General features: G+C 49.7%; 1 protein-coding gene across 7 annotated transcripts in view; it reads right to left on the bottom strand.

Annotated features, from left to right (window-relative positions):
• Positions 1 to 11,531: 11,531 nt before the first annotated feature.
• LOC119927267 (major histocompatibility complex class I-related gene protein-like) overlaps positions 11,532 to 22,133 on the bottom strand; it is a 43,740-nt gene continuing 33,138 nt past the window's right edge. For 3 of the 7 annotated variants that reach the window (XM_038745829.1, XM_038745823.1, XM_038745830.1), the window contains 5 exons: positions 20,841 to 20,874; positions 19,697 to 19,817; positions 12,663 to 12,803; positions 12,278 to 12,570; positions 11,532 to 11,875 (listed from right to left, as the gene is read on the bottom strand). In XM_038745829.1, coding sequence (XP_038601757.1) covers positions 19,793 to 19,817; positions 20,841 to 20,874 — 59 coding nt within the window. In that variant the 3' untranslated portion in view covers positions 11,532 to 11,875; positions 12,278 to 12,570; positions 12,663 to 12,803; positions 19,697 to 19,792. Of the gene's footprint in view, positions 11,876 to 12,277; positions 12,571 to 12,662; positions 12,804 to 19,578; positions 19,818 to 20,059; positions 20,080 to 20,840; positions 20,875 to 22,133 lie in introns of those variants that run through there. The other 4 variants (XM_038745824.1, XM_038745827.1, XM_038745825.1 and 1 more) reach the window with 3 other exon arrangements.

Here is a 22,133-nt window from a genome sequence, read left to right as displayed (position 1 = left end):
GAGTGTCTGACAAGCCCACTGTCAGTTGTGGTGGCCCTGCCGCCTCGGTGCGGTGCAGGGGGCTCACAATGCCAGACAGGCACAACGTTATGGCAGCTCTGCCCCAGGGGGGCGCTCAGAGTGTCAGATGGGCACAACATCATGGCAGACCTGCCCCCAGGGAGCTCAGAGTATTTGAGAGCCCACCGCCAGTCGTGGTGGCCCTGCCGCATCGGTGCGGTGCAGGGGGCTCACAATGCCAGATAGGCATAACGATACGGTGGCCCTGCCCAAGGATGGTGCTCAGAGCATCAGGTGGGCACAACATCATGGCAGCCCTGCCTCCAGGGAGCTCAGAGTGTCTGACAAACACATTGTCAGGTGTGGTGGCCCTGCCGCATCGGTGCAGTGCAGGGGGCTCACAATGCCAGATAGGCACAACGTTACGGTGGCCCTGACCCAGGGGGGTGCTCAGAGTGTCGGGCACAACATCATGGCAGCCCTGCCCCCAGGGAGCTCAGAGTGTCTGACAAGCCCACTGTCAGTTGTGGTGGCCCTGCCGCCTCGGTGTGGTGCAGGGGGCTCACAGTGCCAGACAGGCACAACGTTACGGCAGCCCTGCCCCAGTGGGGTGCTCAGAGAGTCAGATGGGCACAACGTCATGGCAGCCCTGCCCCCAGGGAGCTCAGAGTGACAGACAAGCCCACTGTCGTTTGCTGTAGCCTGGGGGCCCACAGTGTCACATAGGCACAACGTTGCGGCAGCCCTGCCCCAGGGGGGCGCTCAGAGTGTCAGATGGGCACAGTATCACAGCAGCCCTGCCTCCAGGGAGCTCAGAGTATCAGACAAGCCCGTTGTCAGTCGTGGTGGCCCTGCCGCCTCGGTGCGGTGCAGGGGTATCACAATGCCAGAAAGGCACAACGTTACGGTGGCCCTGCCCCAGGGAGGTGCTCAGAGTGTCAGGTGGGCACAACATCATGGCAGCCCTGCCTCCAGGGAGCTCAGAGTGTCAGTTGTGGTGGCCCTGGCCCCTCGGTGCGGTGTGGGGGCTCACAGTGTCACAGGCACAATGGTAGTGGCTACCTAACCCTAATTCTACCCCCAGGAGGCTCATAATGTCACACATTCATTCATTCATTCAATCGTATTTATTGGGCACTGACTGTGCAAATCATTGTACTAAGCACTTGGGAGAGTACAACGATAAGCAAATGCATTCCCATCCCACAGTCAGTTTACAGTCTAGAGATAAGCTTACAGTGCCAGTGCCGGGCAGGTCCAACAACACGGCAGCCCTGCCCCAGGTGGGTGCTCAGAGTGTCAAAGGGGCACAACATCACAGCAGCCCTGCCCCCAGGGAGCTCAGACAGGCACATCGTCAGTCGTGGTGGCCCTGTCCCTCGTGCGCTGCTGGGGGCTTGGGGTGGGGGGGGGGGCGGCTCCGCGGTTTCATACGGGCACAACGTTGCGGCGGAGCTCAGAGTGTCAGAATGGCGCATGGGTCCGAGGCACAAAGCCGGCCCCCTTTTGCCAACTAGTATTTTTAGTGTGCTTCCGGGCACCCGGGCCGGGAATATCCAAATGGGTACCGTCAAAACCAGGGTATATGATACGGAGGTAGTCCGGCCTTTTGCCAGCACTCATGTTATTATTGTTCTTCCCGGTGCCTGGGTCACAAAGCCCCAAATGGCAAGACTCAAATCTGGGGTTCGTGGCATGAGGCCAATTCCCCCTTTTGCCGGCACCCATGTCGTTATTGTTGTTCCCGGTGCCTGGGCCATGAAGACCCAAATGGGAAGAGTCAAATATGGGGTTCGTGGCATGAAGCCCCTACCCCATTTTGCCGGCACCCAAATTTTTAAATTGTTCTCCCCAATGCCCGGGCCATGGAGACACAAATGGAGAGACTCAAATCTGAGATTCATGGCATGAAGCCATGACTCCTTTTTGCCGGCACCAAAATTTTTTAATTATTTTCCCTGCTGCCCAGGCCATGAAGACCCAAATGGGAAGACTCAAATCTGGGGTTCGTGGCTTGAAGCCAGTCCCCCCCAACTTTTACCGGCATCCATATTTTCGTTGTTTTTCCTCAAAGCCTGGGCCATGAAGACCCAAATGGGAAGACACCAATCTGGGGGGGTTGGCATGAAGCCAGTCCCCCCTTTGCCAGCACCCATATTTTTCATTACTCTCCCCGGCACCCGGGCCATGAAGACCCAAATGGGAACATTGAAATCTGGGGTTCTTGGCATGAAGCCAGTCCCCCTCATTTGCCGGCACCCATATTTTCAGTGTTCTTCCCGGCAGCGGGGCAATGAAGCTCCAAATGAGCACATTGAAGTCTGGGGCTCTTGGCATGAAGCCAGGACTCCCTTTTGCTGGCACTCATACTCTCATCGTTCTTCCCGGCACTTGGGCCTTGAAGACCCAAATGGGAACATTGAAATCTGGGGTTCTTGGCATGAAGCCATTCCCCCCTTGAGCCGGCACCCATATTTTTATTATTCTTCCCGACACCTGGGCCATAAAGACCCAAATGGGAACATTGAAATCTGGGGTTCGTGGCATGAAGCCACTCCCCACTTTTGTGTTATCCATACTTTCATTGTTCTTCCCAGTGCCTGGGCCATGAAAACTCAAAATGGGAAAATTTAAATGTGGGGTTTGGGACATGAAGCCAGTCCCCATTTTTGAGGGTACCCATGTTGTTGATCTTCCCGGGATGACCTAAATCTGGGGTTCATGACATCAAGCCAACCCCCTTTCCCTAGCATCCAGATTTCTGTTTGTTCTTCCCAGTACTCGGGACAAGAAGATCCAGATGGGAAGACTAAGGCCAGTCCCCTTTTGCCACCACCCATATTTTTTATCATTCTTCCCAGCACCCAGACACTAAAGGCTTACAGGGCTACACAGGCACAACGTTGCTGTGGCCCCGCCCTATAACATCACGGCGTATAACCGGGATTGGCTCACAGTGTCACACGGGCAGAACATTTTTGTGGCCCTGCCCTCGGAGGGGACTCACAGTATCCGACGGTTCCAATTTTGGGGTGGCCCTGCTCTCGAGGGCTCACAGTGTCACAGGGGTACAACGTCGCGGCGGCTCATCTCTGCTTGAGCTCACAGTGTCACGTGGGCAGAACATTTTTTGTGTCCCTGCCCTCAGGGGGGACTCACAGTATCGGACGGGTCCAACGTTGCGGCTATCCTGCCCTCGGGGGCGGGCTCCCAGTGTCACACGGGCACAATGTCATGGAGGCTCCGCCCTGGATGGGCTCACAGCTTCAGACCACTCCACAGTTGTGGCAGCCTTGCCCTCAGCAGCGGCGGGTGTAGAGGGGGGTTACAGCCACAGATCACAGCCAGCCACCCTGGCTCCAATAATAATACCACTATTATTATCATTATTATCATTGTTGTTGATGATGACGATGGCGGCCCTGACCTCAGGGGGTTCACCATGTCCGACGGGTCCCAGGTTATGGTGGTCCTCCCTTAAGGTGGCTCCCTGTTTGTGATGGAGAGCCTGGTACACTAGAGTGAGCACAATTTTACATTAAAGGCATTTAGTAAGCGCAGCTGCGTGCTAAACCTTTGGGAGGATTCAGAATAAACACACCACCGCTGTGCTTCAGGTGTTTACAAGTACTCTGCACAAAGCAGGTGTGCAATAAATACCATGGATTCATTCAACTGTACTCTCCTACATGCTCAGTTCAGTGCCCTGCACGTATTAAGTGCTCAAAAACCACTGACTGATTTGAAGGGGCACAAGCATTATAATTTTTTTAACAACATTTGCTAAGTGCTTACTATTTACCAGGCACTGTACTAAGCGCTGGGATAGACATAATTTATCAGTTTGGACACAATCCCTGTGCCACATGGGGCTCACGGTGTTAGTCCCAGTGTTACAGGTGACGCAACTGAGGCGGAGAGCAGTGGAGGGCCTTGCCCATGGTGACGCAGGAAACACATGGCAGAGCTGGGATTAGAATCCAGGTCCTTCTGACTGCCAGGTCCACGTTCTAGCCACTAGGCCACACTGCTTCTCTGTTGTCTAATTCCTTACAACTGGTGGAAGAGAAAAGAGTAAAAACCAGACAGAGCAGAAAAGAAGCCTAGTTTAGTAGAAAGAGGCCAGGTTTAGGAGTCAGAGGTTGTGGGCTCTAATCCCAGCTCTGCCATTTATCAGCTGTGTGACTTTGGACAAGTCACTTGACTTCTCTGTGCCTCAATGACCTCATCCGTAAAATGGGGGTGAAGACTGTGAGCCCCACATGGGACCACTTGATTACCTTGTATCTACCCTAGCGTTTATAACAGGGCTTGGCACATAAGAAGCACTTAAATACATTATTACAACGATTATTAGAGGGAGTGGGACAGACAGACCAACGTTCAGATACACGGAGGTGTAGACAGACAGACAGTGAACATGCAACACCTGACACTCAGCCCACACGCCCCATGCGTCTGTCAGTAAGGCGTCCTCTGTCCCGGCCCTTTGGGACCTCAACCCAAGGTCCAGCAGTCACCCCCAAACCGGTCCAGATTTTCCCCAAGACCAAGTTTCTCCAAAACTTTCCCCCAACCACCCGCCCCCAACCAGCCGGGGCAGCTTTCGCCCTCCAGCCCCTCCCGCCTCCGACCCTCCCCCCAGCCCCAAATTAACAATCAGCCCCCCACACTCCCTCCCCAATTTCCCAAATCCTCCTCCATCCCAGGCAATGCATAACATAGGCACCCCATTGGTAATGTCACAACCCATTAGGCACCCAACACCCTCCTCCTACCCCTCAACACGTGCATTTAAGTCATTTCAAAAACCCTGGAATCAACCCCTCCCCTACCACCACCACCACACCCCCCACCCTAATGGCCCTTCCCAACCTTCATTATCATTGTCGTCATCATCAATACGCTAGTCATCAGCAATCCCAGCAATTTCAGTCCCACACCCACCCTAAAAAAAGGGGGGGGTGTAGCTGGAACAGCCAGAGCCCCCCTCCTTACCTGGGCCCACGGCGGGCCACGCTCTGTCTCCTATCCTCTTCCAAACTGAGGAGGCCCACACTCAGAAGCCTTATATAGGGCAGGGAGTAACCCAGCGGCCTCTGGGGCCATAAAGGGCCGGTGCCTCCTAACGTCAATGGGACACACCTGGGGAAGAAAGGGTTGGTTAGGTCTGGGGGCGGGGGCCGGGGGCCGGGCTGCCCTACAACACAGAAAACACCTGAGAATACTCTACGGCAGAATTAGCAGACACGTACCCCGCCCAAATTATTTTGTTAATATATTTTGCTTTGTTGTCTGTAGCCCCCTTCTAGACTGTGAGCCCGTTTTTAGGTAGGGACCGTCTCTATATGTTGCCAACTTGTACTTCCCAAGCACTTAGTACAGTGCTCTGCACACAGTAAGTGCCCAATAAATACGACTGAATGAATGAATAACATTAAGCACTTACTACGTCCTCTAAACTAATCTCGTCCTCTAAACAGTTAACTCGTTGTGGGCAGGGAATGTATCTTCTTATTTTTTTTTTAGTTTTTATTAATCGTATTTACTGAGCGCTTACTGTGTGCGGAGCACTGTACTAAGCACTTGGGAAGTACAAGTTGGCAACATATAGAGACGGTCCCTACCCAGTAGTGGGCTCACAGTCTAGAAGGGGGAGACAGAGAACAAAACCAAACGTATTAACAAAATAAAATAAATAGAATAGATATGTACAAGTAAGATAAATAAATAGAGTAATAAATATGTACAAACATATATACACATATACAGGTGCTGTGGGGAAGGGAAGGAGGTAAGGCAGGGGGGTTGGAGAGAGGGAGGAGGGGGAGAGGAAGGAGGGGAAGGGGGAGAGGGAGGAGGGATTATTGTCATATTGTACTCTCCCAAGCGCTTAGTACAGTGCTCTGCACAAAGTAAGCACTCGGTAAATACGATTGACTGACAATTATTTACATTAATATCTGCCTCCCCCGCTATAGTCTGTAAGCTCATAGACAGGGAGCGTGTTTGCTACTTCTGTGGATTGGACTCTCCCAAGCACGTAGTTCAGTGCTCTGCACATAGTAAGCACTCAATAAATACCATTGATAGAGTTTGTACAATAACTAGAAATTGATCAAGGCGGTGAGTACTAATAATAGCAATGATAATCGTAGTATTTGTTAAGCGTTTACTATGTGCCAGTCACTGTATGAAACGCTGGGGTGGAGTCAAGAAAATGGGTTGGACACATTTTACAGATGAGGTAACTGAGGCTCAGAGAAGTGAAATGACTTGCCCAAGGTCACACAACAGACATATGGCAGCGTCGAGATTAGAACCCAGGTCCTTAATACTAATGATAAGTATGGTATTGGTTAAGCGCTTACTACGTGCCAAGCACTGTTCTAAGCACTGGGGTAAACACAAGATAAGCAGGTTGTCCCACGTAGGGTTCACCGTCTTAATCCCCATTTTACAGATGAGGGAACGAAGGCACAGAGAAGTTAAGCGACTTGCCCAAAGTCACACAGCTGACAAGAGGCGGAGCAGGGATTAGAACCCCCGACCCCCCATTTCTAAGCCCCTGCTCTTTCCCCTAGGCCACGCCGCTTCTTGCAATCTTTGACCCGATGCCACCAATGAAAGAGCAGGCCTATAATTTGGGGGGAAAGATATGATTATCGAGGCCGACAAGTTTGGGTACAGCATAACCGCCATCTTTGGAGAGGGCTCATTTTAGCGGTTCCACCAAGTGTCTGAAGGGCGTGGTCGCCATCTTGTGGACAGGCAAAGTTACTGACATCGCCATGATATAAAAGGGTACGGACACCATTTTGGGAAAGGACGCTGTAGCCAATTTCCCCATCTTACTTAAGGTTTTGGCCACCAATTTAAGGAAGGGCACTAATACCGGTAGAGCCATGTTTCTAGAGGTCACGTTCACCATCTTGTAAATGGGCAGTGAGGCCAGTATCACCGTATTGCCAAAAGATGTAAAAGCCATTGGTGGAATGGTGAAAATGTATTGCCCACCACCACCACCATGTTTCTTTAGAGTAAGAACGTCATCTTGAGGAAAGACAAGGAAGCTACAGTGGCCATTACAGAAAGCCACAATTGGTGATTTTTTCATGCTATCAAAAATGGGTCGGCGTCACGTTAGGAATGCAATTTTCGTGTCGCTCTATTATTGAATATATTATATATGTTATATATTATATGTTGCAAACTTGTACTTCCCAAGCGCTTAGTACGGTGCTCTGCACACAGTAAGCGCTCAATAAATACGATTGATTGATATTGAAGGACATAACCGCTATTTGGGGGAAGGGCCAGGTGGCTAGCATCGCATTCCGTCTGCAGGGCCGAACGCCTTCTTGGGGGAAGATAGAGACGCTTGTTCCGCCGCGTTTCGGCAGGACCTGAACGCCATTCTAAGGAAGGGCAATGGTGTAGATACTGCCATCTTGCTGACGTGTATGGACGCCATTCCGGGTGTGGGCAGCGTTGCCGTCGCCACCGTGCCATTTGACGGTGTAGGCGCCATCTTGGGGGAGGGCAGTGAAGCCGGTGTCGCCATCTTTCAGAAGGGCAGAAACGCCATCTTGAAGCTGGATAGTTACTTCCGACCCTATGCCCGTAGAGTGAACAACCCACCGTCTTGGGGAAAGTTAGATCTCATTCTCTTGTAGGAGGGCCGCGTTCCCGATACTGCCGGCTTTATGAAGGGGTTCACCACCATCTTGGGGATGGGCAAAATTCCTGGCTTCGCCTTGTAATTAAGGGACACAATCCCTAGTCTTGGACATGGGCTATGTAATAATCATCACCATTTTGGGGAAGGACAAGTTGCCCGAAAAAGCCTCTTTGGTAAAGTGAAAGAACTCTCTCTTAGGGATAGCAGTATGGCCACTAATGCCATTTTGGGGAAGGGCACCTAGCTGCCAGCACCATCTTTTCGAAAGGCAGGCCCACTTTTTTGGAGATGGTTTCGGTTGTTTGGCAAGGGCTGATATTGGAACTTCGCATCAGTCTCATCTTTCTCGCCATCGACCCCTCACCCATGTCCTGCTTCTGGCCTGGAACATCCTCCCCCCTCAAGCCTTGCAATTACTCTTCCCACCTTCAAAACCTTATTGAAGACACATCTCCAAGAGGCCTTCCCTGACTAAGCCCCCCCTTTCCTCTTCTCCCACTCCCTTCTGCATTACCCTGACTTGCTCCCCCTGTTCATCCCTCTTCCCAGCCCCACAACACTTATGTACACATCTGTAACTCATTTATTTACACTAATGTCTGTTTCCTTCCCTCTAGACTGTAAACTCGGTGGGGGCAGGGAATGTGAATAAAATAATAATAATAATGGCATTTGTTAAGCACTTATATGTGCAAAGCACTGTTCTAAGCTCTGGGGAGGATACAAGGTGATCAGATTGTTCCACGTGGGGCTCACAGCCTTCATCCCCATTTTATTCATTCATTCATTCATTCATTCAATCGTATTTATTGAGTGCTTACTGTGTGCAGAGCACCGTACTAAGCGCTTGGGAAGTACAAGTTGGCAGCATATGGAGACGGTCCCTACCCATCAGCGGGCTCACAGTCTAAAAGGGGGAGACAGACAACAAAACAAAACATATTAACAAAATAAGTTAAAATATGTACAAATAAAATAAATAGAGTAATAAATATATACCGACATATATACAGGTACTGTGGAGAGAGGAAGGAGGTGAGGGAGAGGCGGGGGAAAGGGGGAGGAGGGGCTGAGGCAGAGAAGTTAATTGACTTGCCCAAAATCACACAGCTGACAAGTGGCGGAGTTGGGATTTGAACCCATGACCTCTGACTCCCAAACCCATGCTCTTTCCATTGAGCCTCGCTGAATGTGTCTATTGATGGTTGTATTCCACTCCCCCAAGCGCTTAGTACATTGATCTGCGTACAGTAAACGCTCAATCCACCCCAGCACTTAGGAACAGTGTCTGCCACATAGCGAGCGCTTAACAAATACCATTATTATTATTTTAAGTTTTTTATTTTGGCGAGCGCTTAACAAATACCATTATTATTATTTTAAGTTTTTTATTTTTTATTATTAGTCGTAGTATCTTCGGCAAGGAGGGCCACAGGCTGGGGAACGGCAGGATCGCCGATAGAGGCCAGATTTGGGAAGTCAAATAGCCATATTCTGGAAGGGCAAAGTCGCTAGTGCCCCACTCCTCTCAGGGAAGGGCATTTCCCCCTACCGTCTTTGGGAAGAGGAGCATGCCCAAGGGCAGAGTGAACTCTCATGATATTTTGGTGAAGGAAGCACCATCTTAGCGATGGGTAAAGACTCCATCTTGGAGCAGGGCATTTCTGCCGTTTCTGCCATGATTGCAAAGGGCGGCGAGGCCATCATTGGAAAGGGCCGAGTGGCCCCGGATGCCATCTAAGTAAAGGGTGACGAACGCCATTATGGGAAAGGGCGGGGGTGGGCCGTAATGTACGCCTGAAACCACCAGGGGGAGATGGAGAGGCGCCACCTCAATCAATCAATCAATCATATTTATTGAGCGCTTACTATGTGCTGAGCACTGTACTAAGCGCTTGGGAAGTACAAATTGGCAACATATAGAGACAGTCCCTACCCAACACTGACCTCAGACCAAAGCGTCTCGAATTCGAAGCGTCAAGTTCTTTCCCTGGAGGTCGCAAATTCTCCACGGTGGCCGGGAGGGATGGGATGGGATGGGATGGGATGGGGGCAGCATGTGAGAAGGAGCGTGGTGTAGTGGAGAGAGTACGGGCCTAGGAGTCAGAAGGCCATGGGTTCTAATCCCTGCTCTGTGGCTTGTCTGCTCCGTGACCATGAGTAAATCAATCAATCAATCAATCGTATCTATTGAGCGCTTACTGTGTGCAGAGCACTGTACTCAGCGCTTGGGAAGTACAAGTTGACAACATATAGAGACAGTCCGTACCCAACAGTGGGCTCACAGTCTAAATCACTTCACTTCTCTGTGTCTCAGTGACCTCACCTATAAAATGGGGATAGAGACTGAGAGCCTCACGTGGGACCAGGCACTGTGTGCAGCTTGAATTGCTTGTACCCACCCCGTCACTTAGTACAGTGCCTGGCATATGGTAAGCACTTAACAAATCACAATTATCATCATTATTATTTTTATTGTTGTGGAGCAGGAAGGAATGAGGCAGGGCCTGCATCAGCAACATCCTGCCACTGGATCGTGCTTCCCTCCAGAGGCACTAACAGTAGCCCCGGTTCTGTGGGGCTGCAGCCTGTGGGTTTTCTGATTAAGCCTTCCCCAGGCCCTATATACATACATCATATATATACATCAGTCAGTGCCGTTCAAGGGATGGTCGTCAGCTAATTTCCCAGACTTCTAATTTCCTAAGGTGGTACGCAAAAATTAGCAGCATGTTTCCCATTCAGTAGGAATCTCTCTCTCCGGGTACACTGAAATCCAATTTTAGTTTTTGGGTAGTCTAACAAATATCTTACAGATTTTTGAAAAGACCAGAAGAAACATTCTACTTTGATTTATACCGTTTGGGCATAATTTGTATTCGTTTTGTGTACTAAAAGATGATAGGTCAAACAGGAATGCTATTATCCCGAGTTTGGAACTACTTTCACATTCTCAAAGAATAGTATTCCAGTAAATGTTTGCTTTGAATCTTCAGCTAAATGCTCGATGACTTTATTTTCAGATTATTCTTAGTCCATAAAGAACATAATTTACGGCAATCAGTCCAACAATCAATGGCATTTATTATGCATTTACTGTGTGCAAAACACTGTACTAAGTGCATGGGAGAGTATGATACCACAGAGGTGATACCCGCAATCCCCTACCCACTGGGAGCTTACAGTCTAATGGGGGAGACAGACATTAAAATAGTTTGCGGCTATGTACGTAAGTGGTGTGGGGCCAAGAGTGGGATTGATACGAGTGCTTAGAAGGGACGGATCCAAGCATGCACGAGATGCAAAAGAGAGTGGGAGTAGGGGAGATGAGGGCTGAGTTGGGGATGGCCTCTTGGTGGAGAGCTCAAGGGTCATGTACCTGGGGCATTGGCCCTTCTCCATTCCGGGCCCCAGGCATTTGATTCTCGTGTTCCATATAAATTACCCGTGGGTGGTGGCGGTGGCAGCAGGAGGAGGGGCGGTGGCAACGGCAGCAGTGGTCTGTGCCCTGAAGTCACCTGGTAAGTGCAGGTAAGAATTCCCTTTCCAGGTTAACCATCTTTCCTCTGTGCCCGCTTCCTTGCTCCCATTTTATTTTCACTGTTGTTTTCTGTGGGCTTAACAGACCAGCAGCTCTCATAATCTCTCCCCCACCTCATGTCTCACGTTTCGTGTGCTAGCTACGTCTTTGTATTAAGTGGAAAAATATCTTAGAGATTAGTTTGGATACTGGAATATCATATGCAATATCAATGTACGCCCGAAATGTTCACAGAGAGCACCACAAAACTACAAATTGGGTGGTAAAGTTTTAAAATAAATTTATTTTACAAATCTGAAAACACCCACACATCTGCTGTATTTACATAATATTCAACAGTAAGAGCCACATACTAAGTAGCTTAGAGAAACAGTTTTTCTGTTCTCAAGAGAGACGGGAAGGTTATTTAAAAAGGGAAATTCAGCACCGCTTCATGATCCGAGTAGCTTCGTGATCCAAACTACAACTTGGTATCCATGAGTACGTTTCCATCCTTGTCCTTAATTCTCACACTCCCAGAAACACATTTGGTTTCTTGGTGACCGTTAGAATACACAGTCTTGACAGTACCATCTGGATATTCACGCCTCTTGAACTTGTTCGTGTGGAGTTCTGTTTGGCCATTATTAAATTCAGTGATTTTATTGCCATCTCTGTAAAAATCAAAAGATCGTTTCAGCAAAGGAAAGAATCAAATCCGCATATTCTGAATAGAAAGTGAGTGACATTAGGGATAAGGTCACAAACTAAAATGACTCGAACCTCAGAAAATAACCTTGAGTGGTGGTACTTGAATCATGGATTTTTATGCTGTATTCATTTATCTTGAATGTAAAGGGGGCACCCCCTTCTAATGACAAAGATGCATGTACATTAAAGAAACATTAAAAGAAGAAGTGAAAAAATAAGACAGACTGATCACTTTCTAAATCATGAAACAAATTATAAATGCTCCTTCCTCTCCAACTAAATTTACCAGGGATGATACGTTGTTCAATGACAACAGCTAGGCGAGAATGAAAAAAATTACTAAATTTTATAACCAACCGTCTTACCTTTGAACTCGAACAATAGAACCATCTGGAAAAATGCTTTCTTCTCATCCATCCACAAATAAATTTTTAATGGTCTGATCAGGAAAAGCAATTTCTTTTCTTCCATCAGGGTAATGTTTTTCTCTTTGAGAGAATATTTTTTTTGTGTGAAAAAAGTTAAATCTGTGAAGTGATTAGGGTGGATAGAGGTTTTTTTTTCAATTTTCACCTATTTGTCCATTTGAGAAATGCAAGACCTCCAGTCCCTCTGGATAAGTAGTGTGACTCATCTGGGCCACGGCATAGTAATAAACCTGTGAAGTGAAATGAGTCGGCAGCAGTAAGAGCTTTTGGGTTCACGAGAGGAATGTAAACCACTGGAAATGATGCAAGGGCAGGAACCTACCACCCTCTGGTCCGGCAGGATCTGTTTCACGTCACCGTTGAAGAACGTGATGGTAATGGTCTTTCCATCAGAACTCACTTCTTTAAGGGTTCCATTTGGAAACAAGATAACATGGCAACCGTTTCTCAAGACTTTTTCTACCTAGACGACAAAAACAGATGAAATGTGACAATCAGAGACTCCCAAATCAGAGCACACAGAGCAGATCGCCGCTGTCCCGGTTGGCGCCTTCTGGCCCTCTGGCCCTATATGTGGCCTGGTTTCCCTGCACACGGTCCCAAACGTTGCTCCTCCCTGCCCTAGTTGTTGCTCTCCAAGTTTGCTAGTTTCTCTTTTTTACTGGAGAAGGGGGATAGTGCCTGTGACAGAGAAGCGGCTTGGCTTAGCGGAAAGTGCACGACCCTGGGAATCAGATAATTCAGATTCTCATCCTGGCTCTGATGGTTTGCCTGTTGTGTGACCACGGTCAAGTCGCTTCACTTCCCTGGGCCAGTTTCCTCTTCTTTAAAATGGAGATAAAGTAACTGTTCTCCTCCTACATGTACTGTGATCTCCGTGGGGGACAGAGACCACCTGACCTGATAACCTTGAATCTACCGTAATGCTTTGTACAATGCTCTGCACCCAGAAAGGACTCAAGAAATACCACTGATTGATGCTGATTATTATTACTATGTGCATAAATACAGGGCCGGCAAACAGATTTTCCCTACGTTTGAAAGGCCTCTTCCTGATATGGGGTCTGGGAGTCCGTGGGAGAGGGAGGAGGAGAGGCCTGCACAGAGCCCCTGGTTGGATCTGGCTGGTGGGCATGACGAGCTGCTCCATTGCCCCTAGAGATCCAACTCACCTGACACTTACCCTGCATATCCCTGTGCATCAAGCAGAAACTTCAAACCACTTGTTTCAAATTCTTCATCAGCTAACTCCCCCTTACAAAACAGGCCTCTTCAACTGCTGCTCTGCCCAGGGGCCCCCGACTCCTTATGCCTCCTCCTTTCCACGGCCATAACAACTATGTATTTACAACTATGTATTAACAACTATTTATTTATTTATTTATTTTACTTGTACATATCTATCCTATTTATTTTATTTTGTTAGTATGTTTGGTTTTGTTCTCTGTCTCCCCCTTTTAGACTGTGAGCCCACTGTTGGGTAGGGACTGTCTCTATATGTTGCCAATTTGTACTTCCCAAGCGCTTAGTACAGTGCTCTGCACATAGTAAGCGCTCAATAAATACGATTGATGATGACGATGATGTATGCATCGATTTATGCACTCTACTGTTTCACCATTTATTCACTGATCCAGCTCTCCATTTCCCTTATTTCCCTATCATGGATTGTTCTCTGTCTGTCTCCCCCATTAGATTGTAATTTCTTTGACAGCAGAGATGGTGTTTCTTTTTGGGAAAGGAAAGGGTTAATGTTGAGAGGGAGGACCCCGTTTCTAGAGGAACCGGCTCCCCAAGAATTCTGTAAAGAGCAGAAACTACAGGGAGGGAATATTGAAATAGATTTGCTGGCCCCAAATGGAAACTGCCTAGTGCCCCTGCCTCCCCCCAACCTAACTCTGTCTCCCCCAACCAAACACTACAGACCCCCACCCCCGGGGGGTTGGGGGAATGTAGGTGGAGCTTGGCCCCTGTGAGCTCGTCCTCTAGACCGTGAGCTCGCCCTCTAGGCTGTGAGCTCGTTCTCTAGACTGTGAGCTCGTTGTGGGCAGAGAACATGTCCACCGTCTCTGTTATATTGGACTTTCCCAGTCACTTAGTATAATGATCTGCACACAGTAAGCACGCAATAAATATGACTGACTGATTGAATAGGTTTTCTTGCAAGGTATTTAGAATAGCAACTGGAGTGAAGTGGGGTACATAAGCCGACTGAGGGCTTGAACACCAGGGGTCAAGAGATTTTGCTTGGAGGGAATCAAGGACAGAGTTGGAGGAGAGGAAATGGAGGCAGTGGGTGTAAACGACTCAGTTGAGGAGTTTGGATGGTACGAGGGACATGGGTCTGGGTAAGAGGAGGGAGGGGTCAAGCTCAGGGGAAGATGTGGGCTGGGACACTCACCCCTGCTATGGTTCTGGGACATCACCCAGTTCTCCCCAGTTCTCCCCAGTTCTTTTAGACTGTGAACCCACTCTTTTAGACTGTGAACCCACTGTTGGGTAGGGACTGTCTCTATGTGATGCCAATTTGTACTTCCCAAGCGCTTAGTACAGTGCTCTGCACATAGTAAGCACTCAATAAATACGATTGATTGATTCTCCACGGCCCACTGGAACCCTTTCTCAGAGCTCAACAGCTTCTCCTTCTTCTGCTGGAGCAGCGTCCTGCCCAGGGCCTGGACAAGTCAATCCAGGTGCCACCCACCCAGGGCCTGGGACAGCCAGATCAACCTTAGGCCTGCCTCTTGCTCTGAGCTGGTGTAAGACACCACCTGCTGCCTGTCCATCTGCCCAACCATCGTCAGCTCGAAGAAGCCGTCTTCACTGCCCACCACCGTGAAATAGAATCCCGCAGTGTGAAGCTCTGAGTATGGGAAGGATTTAGGGATGGAGAGAGAAGGCGCAGGTACAGGAAGACTAAGTGACTGCAGCTTTTCACATCAACCCCCCACCCCACCCCCCCCACACACACACAAAGTCCCAACCAACTCAGATGCTGTCCTGCTTGCCAGCTCTTCTTGGCCTAGAGCCACATTCTAGCCACATGACTCCAGTCAAATTTCTTTAAAATCTCACTTCCTACATATAGCCCCCCAGATTATTCCCTCTTGTCTTCAGTCATTTCAATATTTCCTATAATTTCTCTGCTCTTATATCCAACTCCGAAAAGTAAAGGTGGCCCAAAATAAAGGAATCCCAATAGGAGATTGTAAAGGGTGTTAATCAATCAATCAATCGTATTTATTGAGCGCTGTGTGCAGAGCACTATACTAAGCGCTTGGGAAGTACAAGCTGGCAACATATAGAGACAGTCCCTACCCAACAGTGGGCTCACAGTCTAGAAGGTTAAGTGTTAAGTCTTTATCATCCACCGGGTTGTCTTTACTTGCATGTTTTTGTCATGGAACACCATTTTGCAGGTTGAAACCATTCCATACTATAGCTCTGAGTAATATGTCTTGGAAAATTGCTGTCTCTTCTGTCGTCTTACCTGTCTGTGAGCCCTTCAGTGGTAGAGACTGTATCTGCTTCTTCTGGCTCTCCCTCCTACCCTGTACAGTGAGTGAGTGAGAGAGAGAGAGAAAGAGATAGAGAGAGAGTGTGTGTGCCTCCATCAGACTGACAGCCCCTGGAGGGCAGGGACCATAACTCCTCCTTCCCTCCCTCAGCACAGTGTGTGTGTGTGTGTGTGTGTGTGTGTGTGTGTGTGTGTGTGTGTGTGTGTGTGTGTGTGTGTGTGTGTGTGTGTGTGTGTGTGAACTGTCTCCCACATCAGACTGGCAGGTCCTCGAAGGCAGGAACTGTGTCTCCTCCTTTCCTCTGTTCCTAGATCCTCGATCCTAGATCCCACTCTCCGAACAAACCCGAGAGGACTGAACCTGGGCTGGGAAGAAGCCACAGGTTTCAGCTGAGGGCAGGGGGTGGGCATATCCTGAACCACCACCATAAGTCCCCAGGGGAGAGGGAGAAGATGGGAGTGGAGGGAGGCAGGGCAGAACTCCCTGGCTGGCAGGAGGAGCCAGTGTGCCACGAAGGAGGAGGGCTGGAAGGATATCTTCAGGAAAACGGATTGTCCAGGATCACTAAAGCCAGTGGGTAGATTGAGGACCCCTGACCTGGGTGATCTGAAGGCTCTCCACGACCATGTGGGTATGTGGGCCTCGCCCACATAAGCCATGTGCCCACCCCTTTGCTCTCCAGCTCCTCCTTTATGATTGCTTCCTCTTCCTCTGCATTATCTTCCTCCCTCACCTTCCAATTCTTCCCTCTCAGTTCCTGACCTGATTTCTTTCTCTGTCCCTGCTGCCTCTGTCTTTGTCTCCTGTCTCTTCTGCCCCGCTCCAGGTCCTGTGGAAAGTATTTCCCTCTCCTACCCCATTACGGAACGACCCCTGGACCCTTGAAGGGGTCAGGTTAGGGGTCCTGCCCATGGGAAGGTTCTTCCTACCAGGGATATTCAGGTTCAGACTCAGGGAGGACTGACGCTGGACCATTTGACCCTGAGTCGCACCGCTCCTGGGCCTAATCAAGCCTCCTCACGTTCCTGAGCATCAAATCGGTGGACAGCACTGTTGAGAGACCCAAAGACCCGGGCAGAGGGCTTCCCCTTGGGTCCTTTCTGCCTTCCGGCCAGGAACACCCCATCAACACTTGCCTTTGACATCAGTTCCTTCACAACCTGACTCCTCCAGACTCACCTGCCAGTCTGTGGCCAAGCAGCTGCCCCAAGAAAGATGAAGAAAGGGGCCAGTGCTGCCCCCATTCTTTGTGGCTCCATCCAGTTCCCCTGAACCACCTCTGAGATCCAGACTCCTTGATGCAGCCCTTATCCACAGTTTGGGCTTCTATGGTCCCGATGCTCCCCTCCAGAGTCAGTTGCTTCGGTTTCAGAACGACGAGAGTCCTTTTGCCCCCAAACAGTTTAGCGAGGAACCCCAGGGCTCGTTCACACAAGATACAGATCTCACAGCTATAAACACCTGCTTCCTCCGTGCTGAGTCCCCCACAAAGTACTCCCTGCAGAGAGCCTGACTCCTTCTCGGCCCCGCCTCCAGCACTGGTCTCGCCCACATTCATATTGGGACTCCAGTCCGCAGCCCCGGCACCAGGAAGAAGGCGGCCTGACAGGGGAAGCGGAACTGAGTCTACTGGGCAAAAGGAATGATCCCCCTGCCGGTTTGTGCCCAGCTGAACAACGGCCGAATCTGCTCTGAGGATGGATTCTCAGCCAGTTACCAGATCCGCAAACCAATGTCTCCCAGTTCCCTGCTCAAACTAAAATTTAATTAGGATTTCTTTCCACCATCACTGAGAGAGAGTGATTCCCCAATCATCTGGCCTCTCCTTTGGCACTGTGTGTACCATTTGGCCACCCCACTGAAGGGGACTGGGACCAGTCGAAAGGAACTTGGGTAATCTCTGCAATTCCACATCTACAAACTCAGTCCAGTCTAGCCCCACCTGACTCCAGCCCTGTCCTCTCTCACAGTCCCTAGAGTTACAAGCTCTGTGGGTCCGTGGGACAGTTAGAAGCCCTTGGCTTTGGCCACAGAGTGACTAGTCGCCATACCTCCTGAACGGCCTGATGCACAGGCAATTTTGCAGGATGTGGACAGAGAGGGGTTTGTCTAGAGAACCCAGTGCTGGCAGGCACAGAGTCCTGTCTGTACCAGTCTGTCCCTGCTCCTCCCCAAACAGCACTCCATTGCTGCCTGCCCCTGTCCTGAGAAGTAGACAGGAGGAGTAGAGATGCCCTGGATCCCCAGGGGAAGAGCAGAGGGCACCAGGGAGAGGATTGGGGTCTGGGAGCCCAGCAGGGAGAAGGGAACGAGCCCATCCCCAGAGCCCATCTCAATCCTCATGCATAATGCCCTCTGTACACTCCTCTCCAGAGCTGGTGCCCAGCTAAGCCATAACACTGGCCAGCCTGGCAAGCCCCCATCAGTGAGCTCCAGGCTGGCCTGTCAACTGTGTGCCCAGGTCAAGCTCAGTTCTTGGGGCCCGTAGAGAAGCGCTGACGAGCACTGTGTCCCTGGGCATCTCAGCCCCCACCCCTCGACCGCAGGGCCTGTGTCTTGGCACGCTCCCCATGATTGGAGGAGAGTGTGGAATAATTGATTTTGACCGTGTGACAGGTTTACGTGAGGTGGATGTTGTCTGGGTTCCATGTCCACAGAGGACTGAATATCATCAGTGGTACTTATTGAGCACTTATTGTGTACAGAATACAAGGATATTATCTGAGAATGCAGTAAGAGATTTGGGGTGGAAGCTTAAAAAAAGGGATTTCAGAACCATCCAAAGGGCAGTGAGATGGATGAGTGGGTGTCTGAAAATGATTGTTAGGGCCCTTCAGAGTGGATGCTTTTTATGCCTCTGCTTTCGCCTACTGGGTAAAGTTCACTTTCACAGTTGGTTTGTGTGGTACCCTGCAGCTAAGACTGAGTTTACGTGGTTTTCTGCCGTTCCGTCCCTCCACCCCGCCCCCCTCTCCCCTGCTGTTTTGGTAGTGAGAACTGCATCAGTTCTGTAAATCCGGCAGCCACTGTCTCTTTGGGCCAGAGGATCGGGCTGTTGGGTGTGCCTGGGCTGTCCAGAGAGGAGCTCTGCCCCTGGGCGCGCTGACCCTGGTTCAGACAGACTTCAGTGCGAGGCCCGCAGGTGCTCAGGGAAACGGTGCTTCCAGTGGGGCGTGTTCTAAGCTGTTCTTCTGCCATTAGTAAATAGGCAAAGACATAGCCTGCCTGCACATGGGAAAGCAGTGGGTGAGTACAGTCACTCACGGATTCTGCACCCAGGTTCGGCCCTGCTTGGCAAAACTCCCTACATTCAGGATGAAACTGCGCCACTCTACCAGCCCCAGTGTCTCTGGGGCTGCACACGACAGCAGAATGAATCTCACTGCTCTTATAATTATTGCTGCTGAAAGAACACTGCCTGGAGTGCTCATGCACACACTGCAAAGTCAATGAAGACACAGTCCCTGGCCATAAGAGGCTTCTGGGTTGGGAGGGCGAGGGCCTTGAGCCGTCCCAATGCTGCAGGGGGCCAAATCTTGCCCACATGTCCCTCCACCTGCTCCCTAACAGGGTGTGCTCCTTAGCCGCCACTTCATAGCCAGTGCAACCTGGGGGACCTTTGAGAGATTGTGCCTTTGGGACCTCCTCACTGGTTCCCAGGTCAGTTCCTCCAGTAGGGTTTCAAGCATTCCCCTTCAGCCCAGAGTCTCACTAATGCTCAACATAGTATTTATTGGGTGCCCGTGCTGTGCAGAGCACTGCACTTCAGAACATTCACTAGAGGCTGAAGACTCCCTCCAAACATTGAAACTTTCAATCTAATAATAAAGGGATAAACCTTTTCTGGCTGCCCTGCAGGGGCCTCTGAACGATTTTGGCTGCAGAGTACACTGGGAGGGAGGCTCAGGGACCAGTCTCCTCCAGACGATGCTCTTCAGCGAGATCCAGGCCCACCATCTCTGCGGAATGGAAAATGTGGATGGATTCAGCCCCACCTTTCAACCACAATCCAACCACATTCAATCAAACAATCGCATACATTGAGTGTTTACTGAGTGCAGAGCACTGTACTAAGTACTTAGGGAGCAGCGTGGCTCAGTGGAAAGAGCCTGGGCTTTGGCGTCAGAGGTCAGGGCAGGGGTTCAAATCCTGAGTCCGCCAACTGTCAGCTGTGTGACTTTGGGCAAGTCACTTAACTTCTCTGTGCCTCAGTTACCTCATCTGTAAAATGGGGAATAAAACTGTGAGGCCCCCCGTGGGACAACCTGATCACCTTGCAATCTCCCCAGTGCTTAGAATAGTGCTTTGCACATAGTAAGCGCTTAACAAATACCATCATTATTATTAGAAGGGTACACTATAACAGAGTTGGTAGACACGTTCCCTGCCTACAATGAACTATAGCCAATCATCCTCTCCCAAGCCCAAACTTGGGCCTAACCTTTCCCACTGGTCTGCTTTGCTCTACTAACCCCATTCCACCTTCCTGAACATCCTAGATCAAGGCTACTTCCTGCAAGAAGTCTTCCCTGATTTACCCACCCACTCTCCACTCACCAGAAACACGCTAGACCCTTCCAACCTCTGACTCTCCTGTCGCGGCTCTTTTCAGCTGCCCATATACAAGGGACTGTGGGTGATTCTGTAAGACTGGGAGCCCCCAAGGGCATGGGCTGAATGTCTCCCTTGTAAGACCGGGAACTCTCTGAGGGCAGGAACTGTGTAAGACTGTACTGTACAGGGATACTGTAAGACTGGGAACTATTCAAGAACATGGACAGTGTTCGTTCTCTAGCACAGACCCAGATTAGGTCTCTGTCCCTCTGAGCGATCAGGACAGGCTGATGGATACCCTGACCTAGGACCCCTTGGCTTCAAGGGGAAGCAGAGAAGGCGTCCAGGAGTCTGGCTTTTCCTCATGAGAATACAGCCTCCAACCCTGAAGCTAAGGGACAGTGGACATGGAACCCAGGGTCGCTCACCCTCCGGAACAGCAGTGTCCCAGTCTTCCGGGATCTGAAACACAAATGAAGGGAAAGAGTCATCACCCCTCTGGCTGGAGGGACCATTTCACCCATCCGCCTGCCCCTAGGTAGGCCTACACCAAAACCAACCCAGACAGAGGTAGTAAAGTCAGAACAGAAAGAGACTCCAGAAGCTTTTCTGCTCCATTCCAGAATTTGACAAACGTTCTGTATTGGGACTGTACTTCTGGTTGCCTCTGTTAAATTCTTCCTGCTGTAGATTAAGCCCACTGCCCCTTGTAATGTCATCCCATCAAGTCTCTGTCCCTGAAAGACACAGTCTCCCCACCAGGACCCATTTCTCACTCAGAGTTGCGCCTGAGTCCTTTCCCCCAAATATTCTTTGTCCACAGGACTCCATCGTCCAAAACGTCTTCCCTAGGTTCCCTCACCTCCAAAGCCTCTCATTCATTTATTCATTAAATCATATTTATTGAGCACTTATTCTGCATAGAGCATTGTATTAAGCACTTGGGAGAGTACAATACAACAATAAACAGATACATTCCCTGCCCACAGCGAGCTTATAGTCTAGAGAAGTAGCATTACTCAGTGGAAAGAGCACAGGCTTGGGAGTCAGAGGTCATGGGTTCTAATCCCAGCTCCACCACTAGTCAGCCACGTGACTGAGCAAGTCACTCAACTTCTCTGTGCCTCAGTTGTCTCATCTGTAAAATGGGGATTAAGACTGTGAGCCTCATGTGGGACAACCTGATTACCTTGTATCTCCCCCAGAGCTTAGAACAGTGTTTGGCGCATAGTAAGCGCTTAACAAATACCATTATTACTATTAGAGGGGGAAACAGACATTAACATAAGTAAATTAATTACAGTTATGTGCATAAGTGCTGTGGGGCTGGGAGGGGAGGAGAATGAAGGGAGCAAGTCGGGGCGATGCAGAAGGGAGTGGGGGAAGACAGAAAGGGGAGTTTGTCAGGGAAAGCTTTATGTGACTTCAATTAGGCTTTGAAGCGGGGGAGCATAATTTTCTGGCAGATTTGAGGAGGGAGGGCATTCTGGGCCAGAGGTAGGACATGGGCAAGCAGTCGGCAGTGAGATAGACAACATCTCGTTAGTATGTTTGGTTTTGTTCTCTGTCTCCCCCTTTTAGACTGTGAGCCCACTGTTGGGTAGGGACTGTCTCTATATGTTGCCAATTTGTTCTTCCCAAGTGCTTAGTACAGTGCTCTGCACATAGTAAGTGCTCAATAAATACGATTGATGATGATGATGATCTCGCAGAATCCTCAT

This window comes from Tachyglossus aculeatus, chromosome 4, assembly GCF_015852505.1.
Source record: "Tachyglossus aculeatus isolate mTacAcu1 chromosome 4, mTacAcu1.pri, whole genome shotgun sequence".
In the NCBI taxonomy this organism is placed as follows: domain Eukaryota; kingdom Metazoa; phylum Chordata; class Mammalia; order Monotremata; family Tachyglossidae; genus Tachyglossus; species Tachyglossus aculeatus.
The sequence above is the reverse complement of the archived record's forward strand: the minus strand, read 5'-3'. Positions and strand labels throughout refer to the sequence as shown.